At 38.6% G+C, this 11,132-nt stretch overlaps 1 protein-coding gene across 1 annotated transcript; it reads left to right on the forward strand.

Moving 5' to 3' along the window:
* The first annotated feature begins 213 nt into the window (after positions 1-213).
* On the forward strand, positions 214-9,143 carry SRPRB (SRP receptor subunit beta). Its single transcript, XM_044431139.1, has 7 exons — positions 214-222; positions 1,389-1,502; positions 1,980-2,057; positions 3,732-3,814; positions 4,847-4,983; positions 5,701-5,755; positions 7,371-9,143. Exons 1-7 carry the CDS (start codon positions 214-216, stop codon positions 7,585-7,587), a joined length of 693 nt encoding a protein of 230 aa, XP_044287074.1. The 3' UTR covers positions 7,588-9,143.
* Positions 9,144-11,132: the final 1,989 nt, after the last annotated feature.

The following is an 11,132-nucleotide window of genomic DNA, read 5'->3' on the forward strand; positions in this document are numbered from 1 at the left end:
AAAATGTTGAGCTGTGCAGAAAACGCAACCCAACGAAAGTCTTTTCAAAATTGCACAATTTTCAGCGGAAGCGTCCTGGCATGCTTTTGATTGTTGGAGTGTGTTTAGCATGGGCAGAAAAGATGATGTGCGCAGAAAGATCCACTCAAGGAAGGGTTTTTCAAAATTGCCATCTTTTGAATGGAAGCTTACCCAGAAATTAGGGTTAGGTATATGCACCAGGTGAGGGTTAGGGTTAAGAAAACATGCTGTCCTGGCATGATTTTGATGGTGGAAATGTTTTTAGAATGGGCCAAAATGTTGAGCTGTGCAGAAAACGCAACCCAACGAAAGTCTTTTCAAAATTGCACAATTTTCAGCGGAAGATTCCCCGATATTAGGGTTAGAAATGTGCACCAGGGTAGGGTTGGGGTTCAGGAAATGTGGTATCTTGGCATGATTTTAATGGTTACAACATGTTTAGAATTGGCTAAATTGTTGAGCTGTGCAGAAAGACGTACTCAAGGAAGGACATTTCAAAATCGCCCTATTTTCAATATAGGTCTCCCCTGTATTAGTGTTAGGAGTGTGCACCAGGGTAGGGTTAGGGTTAGGAAAACATGCTGTCCTGGCATGATTTCGATGCTTGGAATGTGTTTACAATGGGAAGATAAGTTGAGCTGTGCAGAAAACGCAAACCAAGGAAAGACTTTCCAAAATTGCACAACGATCAGCAGAAGATTCCCCTATATTAGCGTTAGAAATCAGCAGCAGGGTAGGGTTAAGGTTCAGGAAACGTGGTGTCCTGGCTGGATTTTGATGGTTGCAATGTGTTTAGAATGGGCCAAAATATTGAGTTGTGCAGAAAAGGCAACCCAACGAAAATCTTTTCAAAATTGCACAATTTTCAGTGGAAGCATCCCCTATATTAGGTTGAAATTTTTTATTTAAATAAAAACATACTACAACAGTACAAAAAGGCCCAAAAATTGCAACATTACAAAAATAGAAAATACCCCATCCGTTATTTACATCCTTACAAAATGCCAAATGTACACACATTTACAAGATCCCAGGCTTTACACATCAAATGTACAAAAGAACTTTGTATAGACTTCTCCTGATAGGTTCATGCCATGTGTCTGGGCAACATGTATGAGTGATTCACGGACATTACGTTATCGGGGCATGAGCCCCACTCAACCACGGCCATAATTTCCTCCACCGACTGGGCGGCATCCTCCCTTTTTCCTCGCGGCTCAACCAAAAAATCTNTTTGCGAGTCTTCAGTGAGAAGGGAGAAAATATTTATTGATGTTATTTATAGCTTGCTTTTTTTTCCTGCTAGGAATCCAAGGCAGCTCACAAGGTTCTCCCCCTCTGCATTTTTTGTCATATAACAACTCTAGGTTTTATTTCCCTCTGTAGTGATTTGGAAACTTTTCCAGAGCCGAAAGAGCAGCCGGAGAACAGTGCTTTTGGTTGGTCTCTGTGAGTCGGGTAAAACTCTTCTGTTTGTTAGGGTATGTGAATTCTTCTAAAAGTGTATTATCATTGTCATTCCATATTGTTAGAAGGGAGAGCTCCTTATTTCAATCTGTTCTTGTTTTTAAAAGAACTTTGAGATGTAAGGTTTGAAATAAAACCTCTTACTTACATATTAAGTATTTTGGCCCTTCATTTATACATGTGAAAATGGGAACATGCAGTATAAATTCTGCAGTTTAGTTAGTTTTATATTTACTTCAGTAACAGGTAACATATATTAAATGTTCCTCTTGCAAAAATATTTGTCAAAAGTGTTCCTCATCCTAGAGAGATGATTGGTGATGTTGCTTTGTGAAAGAGTTTTGTTAAATTAAGAGGCTAATTTAAATTCAAGAGAGAATTATTTAAAATAAAACGTATTTTTCTAATGTTTTCCTAGGGTTGAGACTAGTGAAAGTCATTTTTTATAGTCTGGGGTATTTCACTTTTCCGCTTTCTTCTAATTTTTATAGCTGTTAACAGGAAATTTCCAAAGTACACAGACTTCCATAACAGATAATTCTGCATTGTACAGAGTAAAAAATGACAAGGTAAGAATGGAGGTGTCATGTCTATAATATGTTCCATAATATGCTTGTGATGTTTTGGGTTATTTTTTGTCCAAATAATTCATATTGTGTTAAGAAGAAGCTCTAGTCTCACCCTGTGTAAGCTGTATTTATAGGACCTAAGCTTAATTTTGCTTAGTATTTTCCCTGAAAAGATGAAAATGAACTTCCACCCACAATTGCTTTTTGGATCCACCTCCTTGCTCTCTCTGTAGCCCTTGGTGACGTGCTTGGCCTTTGCTTTAGATGCCAGACTTTTCTAAACCTCCCAGTCCACCCCAGTACTTCCTAGGTCCTGGCATACAGGTTACAAATGCTCTTTGACAACCATGTTAAATAGCTGTCACATTCCTGGGGATATCTAGGTGCATTACTGAAGAGAAAACAAAAGGGTTCAACAGCATTTGACGAGTATCTTCTCCGGTAGATGAAACTCTGCAGGTATGAAAGTGAGAGGATCTTGCTGAAATTATTTTAAAACTAAAATATCAGCTGTCTCACTTGTCATATTATTAGTATTTGAGGGAGGTGCCTGTTTGCGAATATGACCTGTACTGAGCTATGGAATTTGAATATTTTCATTATTTAGAACAACTTCTGATAGCATACATAACTTAAAAGAAGACTTTTCTGGATTCAGAATTAAAGGATAGTTAAGTCAGTGCTCCCAGTTTGCTCAGATTCTTCCCTTCTTTCAAGATAATTTTCATTGTTCAATCTGCTTTCCTTTGCTTTTTGGCCCTGTTCAGATGGTCATCTAATTTATAGTTTATAGGAGCAAGACTTAGGAAGAAAACTTAGACAGCAGGTATAATCCTGGTTTGTTTTCATTAACTAGAGTTAGAATAAAGTCTGATTTGCCAAATTCATACATAATGGATTTTGCATGTGGTAAACCAAAACCGGAAGTTGAAGTTTTCATTCTCCTTCTGCACATAAGAAAGATAGGGGATGGAGAGTATGTAATTATGACACTTGTTTCAGCCTGATCCCACGCATATATGCCTTGCTTTAGATTATCTGAATGGGATCTTACAGTTTAATTACTACAACCCTTTTAAAGTTATATCCAGCATGCTTATACTTGATGGATAACCATGTATAGTAATTTTTATATAAATATGTTAACACAAAATGCATGAAATAAACAGTATGATAAACAGTATGATAGTTTCTTAATATTTCTCATTCATATTATGGTAAAAATAGGCCACTAATACGATCAGTTCATACTTTCCTTTGATCACAACAGGAACAGCAGCATACATGACCGGTTTCATAGAAATGGTACCTCTGACTGGGGCTGTTATATACAACCACTATGATTTTTCCTATTGGTGCTTTGTCAGACCCTTAAATTGCTGAATATACAAGTGTTCCACCCCTCTAGAAGCCCCAGTTTGCATAAATAGTGGTCCAGTCATGAACCCATCATTGGTTTCACCTTTGTTTTGGACCACTGGCAAAGTCTGTTCCACAAATCCTATAGGTGAAAAGGCTAAGTATTTTCTGCAGAGCTGTGGAAGATAACCCTTGTTTCCTTAGTTTTCTTTAGAATACAGAAGGCTGTCTGACCTTCATTTGAAAAGAACTATTTTTGTCTTGTTAGATGTTTATCAAAATATTTACTGTTGTTTTTTTCCCCCTTTTCTACAGAACACACACATAACTTTGACTGACCTTCCAGGGCATGAGAGCTTGCGACTTCAGTTTTTGGATAGGTTCAAGGCTGCTGCTAGGTAAATATGGGAGGATGAGCTATTTGTTTCCTTTCAGACTGTAACAAAAGAGAGCACTAGTGAATTTGGACCATCATATAGGACTCCTGTAAATAAATTTAGGCATCTAAATGAAGAGATTTGTGGTGATCATTTATTAGGCTTCCTTATGCTTCATTTATATAATAAATGAAGGCAGTCAGACAGGGAATATCTGGTAGAAGCTTTTCTGGAGGGACATCACATTACATGAAGATTTAATTTTAAATCAATGGGGAGCAACCTGTGGTAATAGGGCTCCTTGTGGTCCTGAGATTACTTCTCAGGTGCCTTCTGTAAATGATCAGTTCTGGTGTTTGGAAAGTGAGATCTGCCCTCCTCTGGCAGCATACTTGGTGGAGAGGAAGGAGGGAAGGCAACAGGAAAAGAAAGGCAGTTACCTTGCCAAGTTTTGGCTGTATGCTTGTCCACTGGTTGCTTTGGTCCATTCACCATTGGCTTTTGGCCTATAACAGATTACTTATGAGGCAATGTGACATATGACCTCCTTGTCTGAATTCCCTGTAACCACTATTCATGTTTCTTTCCCTTGTCTTTACAAAACATCTAAAAGTGGGGTTTGGGATGCGAAACCAGGCAAGTCATTATATCTGCATTGCTTCTCCACAGGCTGAATCCAGTGAGTGTGGAGGAATTGGTGCCAGTTTTTCAAGCCCATGGCAGCTAGAGATAACATATGGATAACTATTTTTGTTCCCAGACAAAGTGCAGCTAAAATTGCAATCATAAATTCATGGACTAGGGAATAAGAGCAATTGAACATAAAAGTTCTTCTGGTTAAACCTTGATAGGATCATGCTGTAATTAACTTCCTTTGGCAACAGTTTGGAAATATTTCCAGGGACAGTATCATGCTTAGAGTGAAACTGCAGTGCTGCTTGCCTGAGGTTAATTGTTCAGTGGAGGTCAATTGTTTGTGCTGTTACGTGGTGCTGCCAGCTGAAGAACTTTGCCAGTAAAGTTCATATGTTTCCTTTTTTTCTTTTGCTGCAGGGCAATTGTGTTTGTTGTGGATAGTGTAACATTCCAGCGGGAGATGAAAGATGTGGCAGAATTCCTGTACCAGATCCTGATTGACAACGTGGTGTTGAAAAATGCCCCTCCCCTCCTAATAGCATGCAACAAGCAAGGTATTGCATATTCACCGGAAACCATGTGGTGACCCTTAGCATGTTGGTTAGTTTTTTTTAGAGATCATTATTCTCTCATAATCTTTTTTTCATAAGATGTGGAATATTTGCATATGCTGCACTGAACGTTGCATCCAAAGGAACCCTTGATAGGGTAGGGCAGTGCAAAGCAGGAGGCTACAGAGAGCCAGAGCCTGTAACCCTCCACAGAGGCTTCTCTTTCTAGTGTTTCTAAGTTCCTGTTGTAATAACAGAGTGCTTTTATCTGTATTTCTTTGGATGATTGCAGCTCTGACTGGAGGTGACCATTGGTAGTCCACTGTTCAATATGCATAAATGTTTGTACAGCTGGATGAGGCTCCTGAATTGTCTCTTTGTAGTTGAAGCACATTCGGATGTGTGGGGGAGTGGTTGGTGTACATTTTATCTGTCTGTAGTTATGGTAGGCTATATAAATTGAGAGGAATCTGTACATGGAAGTGTGATGGGACCCTGTCCCAATTTCCGGAGCAGCATTGAAGGCCTTGCACCGAAGAGTTGTAATCTACAGCAAAGAAAACTAAGAATTGTTTCAGCACATGGATAATGACTGACTCTAGTTTCCAATGCTGAAGCTTTTTGCAGTGATGCCTAAACTAATAGATTGCCCAAATAGATTGCACAGTCTTCTGTTTAACACCTATAATGTGAAAATATTTTACTTCATTCATCCCTTAGATTTTACAATGGCAAAATCTTCCAAACTCATTCAGCAGCAGCTGGAAAGAGAACTGTAAGTTGAAAGAATAAGTTTATCAAATTTCATATTCTTGGATTTCTCCTGGTGATCCTGCCCATGTCTTCCAGCTCTTTCGTATTATTTCCATATGCTTCACAGTTGATTGGAATGAGGTGACAAAAAGGGAAGGAACACTGATCGAATCATTTGCCATGAGGCAGACTACTGGTAGTTCTGCCTGGTGAGAAGTGTTGCAGTTTAGTCAGATCAATGCTTCATCTGGCCTAGTATTGGTGACATGGACTAGCAGTGGCCCTCTAGTGTTTCAAGCAGGATTTCTTCCAGCCTGAACTGGAGGTGCTGGGGCTCATACCTGGAGCAGGTATTCTACCAGTGAGCTACAGACCCTAATTTTGAAGCATGAGGCAAGGAAGAGAGGATTGCTGAATGACAACGCAAGAATTGGTTTAAGTAGATCAGTTCCTGGATGTTAACTAATTCAGATTATCCTCACAGATTAATCAGATGCTTCAGAAACAGATTTTATAGTAATTTTTTTTTTAGTTTTGCAGCTGATTCATTACTACTGATTTCCTTCAGATGGCCAGCAGGGGTAGTAATTTAATATGTGTTGGGCATGGAGAAATCTGTATTAGCTCAGTTACACTTTGGCCACATGGTGCAGTTTGGTAATTTTTAATTGCAATTCTGAACTGTGCATTTTCATCTTGAATATAAGAGACTTTTAGCTCTGACCAGTGAGGATAGCAGCTTAAATGAGTGGAGAGGCTGTATACAGTTGAGAAACAAGAGCTTCCTAGGCTCACATGTCCATCTCCCCACAATTACACTGCATCTTCCTGCAATCCTTACCAATTCATTGTCTCACAGAATCAACTTTTACAAAAATCATTTTCATGCTATAATCTGTTGCATAATTCAGCTTGAAGGCATATGACATGTCTAGATTTTTTTAAAAATCTATATGTCAGTTTCATTCTGAGTAACTGCCCCTCTCACTTTCTAAATGAGAAAAACTAAAAACAGCACTTCGTTAAATGCTTCATGCTCTCTTACTATTTTAATTTACCTAGAATATTTATAAGATGCTGTTTATCTAAATTCAGGGCTCTGAATGATACATATAGAATATAATAAAATGTAGAATTCTAAACAATTGTATGTGACATTGCAAAATAGTTCCTTGTCTTTCTTGGATTTTTGTACTTACATGCTTAGATAACTTTTATGAATAAAAGTTGGAGGATAAAGCTGATTCTTAAAGCCAGTTCCTGCATCATTATAGTCTTATACTTAGCAGTACATCTACTGAAAGTATTACACAGGTGAAGCTGAGAGGACGCATTGGCATTTTTCCCATGCCTTTCCTTTTGTAAAATGCAGCTGGCTTCACTGATGAGTCAAGACTTTTGGATTGTATCAGTATCTTTTAGTAGCTTATATTTTATGTAACTATGGTTGCTATTTCTTCATTTCTATCAAGTTTTGACAGATTTCTGTGATCTAGTAAAGTAGGAAATCTCCTGAAGTAAGAATATCAAAACTTTTAGTTTAACCTGCATATATCTAAATGTGATATGAATTGCATACAATGTCAGTTTCTGATTTTGCACAGACTAGTTTTATTGTATCCTTTCTTTTCTAACAGCAATACCTTAAGAGTGACTGCCTCAGCTGCCCCAAGCACACTGGATAGTTCAAACTCTGGATCTGTCTCTCAGCTTGGAAAGAAGGGCAAGGAGTTTGACTTTTCCCAACTGCCCATGAAAGTTGAATTTATTGAATGCAGTGCAAAAGGAAGCAAAGGAGAGGAGGGCAGTGCAGATATTGAGGACTTAGAAAAATGGATAGGAAAAATTGCGTGATCTTTTTGAGGAGGAGGCAGTAGAGGCAGCCACTGGGAAAACAATATGAATTGGAATGGTACAAAAAATTTAGATTTCCAGGAACAGCCAAGAATGTGGGGGATGGCAAAGGATGCAGTAAGGTGCAGGAACAACAACAAGTTCATTCTTTATTCTGCTTCGGGTTGCATTCATTCTGGTATTCTCATTCTTGGTGAATACCTGCTTACTTGTTCATCTCATCTCATTTTCTTCTCCCTTCCATTGTCTGGGAAGTACTCAAGAATGAAGAATCAACTCTTGGGAAAGCTATGCACTACTAACCAGTGAGATGCCTCAGCAGGGGTTGACATTGTGTGTAATGGCTAGCATTGCTGTCTCCCTGTAAGTTGTGCTTCTTCTGTAAACTGTACCTGAATAATAGGCTGCAGTGAGATGCCTGGGAGAAGTTTTGAGGTTCTGTTTCCATGTACATTTTTCCAGTCAGGGAACGTGGCAATGATACAATGCACCACATATTGCTAGATTTATATTATGGCATTGGAAATATATTTCTTGTAGATGCTTCCCTATTCTGTGGCTTGATGCAAGAATCCCATTTTGTGCTTTATTTCTTTGGGATGTGTAAAAGTAATATTCCTGCATAAAGCTCGGGCAAAGAGAATGTTGACTAGGTGGTGATAACATCCTTTTCCATTCTGGATGAGCCACACTATGGTGGACTTGGGTTTCCCCGCAGTGCCTTAATTTAAGTTCTGTCAGTACCCCAAGTGTCATAAGAACTGACTTATTAGAAAGTACAACTGTCAGAATTGAACTTGACTATCAAATCAGATGCAACTACTCTAGTGCATACCTTAAACAATGTGCTTTGCTACACAGCCTAAGCTTTACAACAAAAAGGTGCTGCTTTGAATTTCTTCATCATGTCACAGACTCAACTTAGAACAACTTCATAAAATATGAAAGATGCTTGTCACATGTAAGTTGCATTTCCCAGTGGTGAACACTACTGCCTGGGTGAGAGATTTGTGTCTGCAGAAATATGATAGGTGCATGCCTGCAATAGCCTTATTTGGTTTCTGCTTTTGGACGCTTCCTTACTGACATGTCCACAGGTGCATGTCTATTCTTTCATTGAATTTGTAAAAGTATCTGTATATTGTGTGAAACAGCCATAAGGTTTTGCGTATATCCAGCCAGTCCATATTTGTGTTCACGTCTAGTGGCTTAGCCAGCTTTCTGTGATTTGCTCCAAATTGTGGACTGACTGAAAATTGGAATTATCCTTTTGCGAATATGTGTTGGGGCATTTTGGACATAAAGCAACATGATCCAACTGCTGAAATCTGTTTCTGCTCTGGAATGGTGTTGAGACGAAGTATTCTGCTCTGACGTGCAGTTTATGAGCTTCTTGCCAGGTCTGCACAACACTAGTGAAAGCTTGACCGTAATCATGGCTCAAGATGCAAGATGTTTTCCTGTATATATTGCATTCATGAGCTGTAAATATGTATGAGTTCATGTCCTTTTAAGTTATTATTTGCAGGTATCTATAAATAAAGATGTTTAACTAACTTTTGACTGGCATTTCTCAAATTTATCTTAAACACCCTTTATTGTCAATATTTCTACAAATGTAAGAGAGCCATTCATTTACACTTCTGGCTCAGAGTCATTTTCAAACAGCAGGATTTGTGCTTGTGAAAGGATCTTATTCCTCCTGCTAAAGAACATTGTACAGCTAGAAGAGGTGCTAACATTTCGAGTAACACATTTTTAGATACTTAACTGCCTACAGGAAAGAAGTAGCACTGCTGTTGTAGAGCCTTATTTTGCTATAGGGTTGGGATATTAATAGCTTATGCAATCTCAGTTACTAACATACAGTGCAGGGTTGGGCAACCTGCTTGGGCCACGGGTACATCCTGCAATTTGAGGAATGGACACACCACGAAGTTGGTGCTGTAGGAGGCATGACTTAAGACAAGTAGCCTGCACAAAACAGTATAAGCCAGAGGTGGGGTCTCAGCCCAACACACTAAGCAACTCTGTTGAAACCAGTTTTCAGACTCCTTTTTCACAACAATCCCAGCTGCCAGTAGCAATATGTGGGAATTTTTTAAAATTGGGAGAAGCACCTGGGGGGTGCCAAAAAAATACTCTCCTTTGTGTCCAGAAAAGTATCGGTGCTCATGGGCTCTTTGTTACCTACCTATACACAGTAAACTGGATCCTCAAAGGAATTTGCTGTTGGAGTAATTAGAGTTATGGCATTGGTTAACCAATATGAGATTCAATTGATTCAACCCTGTTGTCCAGTTTATGTAATCCATTTCAGTCAGCTCTATTTCCTTTTTAATATATTCATCCTTGGTTGCATCAGAATATCTTGGCTTCATCTCTCTTTTAACCCAGTTTGGATATCTAGTTACCTGGATATCTATTTGCATTATATGCATTCTGTTATTTCTGTTTTTTTGGAAGAGGTTTATGGTATAAAGTGGAGGGAGTAATAGGAAGCAATATTTATATGTGAACCCTCCAATTTTGAAATTCAAAGTAAAAAAAAATGTGCCCAGAACAGTCTCAGAAATGTGAGCATGGCTTTCAGAAATACATAGACAAGGAAATATTGTTTGCTTCCCTACTGGAGGCTTGTTTAGCTGGAGAAGTCATTTTTGATTACTAAGCATGCAGCAATGCTATGCATGTTTAAGCAAAAAAAAAATCTACAATTTGCAAGTCTTCCTTGACTAACATTACAGGATTGTGCCTTAAATTAGTGGTGTTGGGCCTTTGCACAGAGATAGAATAGTTTCTATTTTCAAAGAACTGAGCAGCTGCATGGCACGAAAGAGTGAAAACGGTCAGCACCGTGCCTAGTTCAAATGGATCTTGGGATGCTGATATTAAAGTTTTATTCTTTTGTTTTAATTTCTATGCCAACTTCTTTTAAAAAGTATGACCATTCCAGAGTAATTCCCATTTGTTTTGATGGAAGCTGCTATAAAGTTTCTGAGGAGGATATTACCCATAAAACCCAGTTGACTCTCTGAATGTAGAATAGAGCAGTAGTAGATTTGGAAGGAGCCTATCAAGTCCAGGACTCTGCTTTATTTCCACATGTGGTCACTCATCCAGCTGCAGGTCTGCGCCTTTCCAGCTTAGTAAAGTGACTAGACCTACTAGCTCGATGTACAGATATATCTGATTGCCTACAGTATCTCAAGGTAAGGTATTTTGCCATATGTTGCCATATTTTTAAAGAAGCACTTACCTTATTGGATTGATGCATTTTATCCAACATAGCTTTCATCTGAGCATCTGATTTATGCTTCTACTCCTTTATTTGAAATTTTACTGCATTTTATTGTTGTCTTTAATTGCTGGACAACCAGTGTGGTCTGCAAGCACAAGATGGACAAGAGTTCCATTTTTTTATATATACATGTGTGCACATGCATACACAAAATAATAGGGAATATCAAGAGCTACCAGCCATGATGACTCTTGTATTATCTCCAGAATCAGGAGTAGGAAGCCCCCTCAATGGTAGAAATAGA

The sequence above is a fragment of the Varanus komodoensis genome, unplaced genomic scaffold, assembly GCF_004798865.1.
Source record: "Varanus komodoensis strain SLA01 unplaced genomic scaffold, ASM479886v1 scaffold1, whole genome shotgun sequence".
In the NCBI taxonomy this organism is placed as follows: Eukaryota; Metazoa; Chordata; class Lepidosauria; order Squamata; family Varanidae; genus Varanus; species Varanus komodoensis.

What these genes read in the sequence shown, in the direction of transcription:
- SRPRB (XM_044431139.1), top strand. An exon ending in AAACTCTTCTGTTTGTTAGG is followed by an intron (nt 1,503 to 1,979) that starts GTATGTGAATTC and finishes TAATTTTTATAG; the next exon opens with CTGTTAACAGGAAATTTCCA. An exon ending in CAGCAGCTGGAAAGAGAACT is followed by an intron (nt 5,756 to 7,370) that starts GTAAGTTGAAAG and finishes CTTTTCTAACAG; the next exon opens with CAATACCTTAAGAGTGACTG.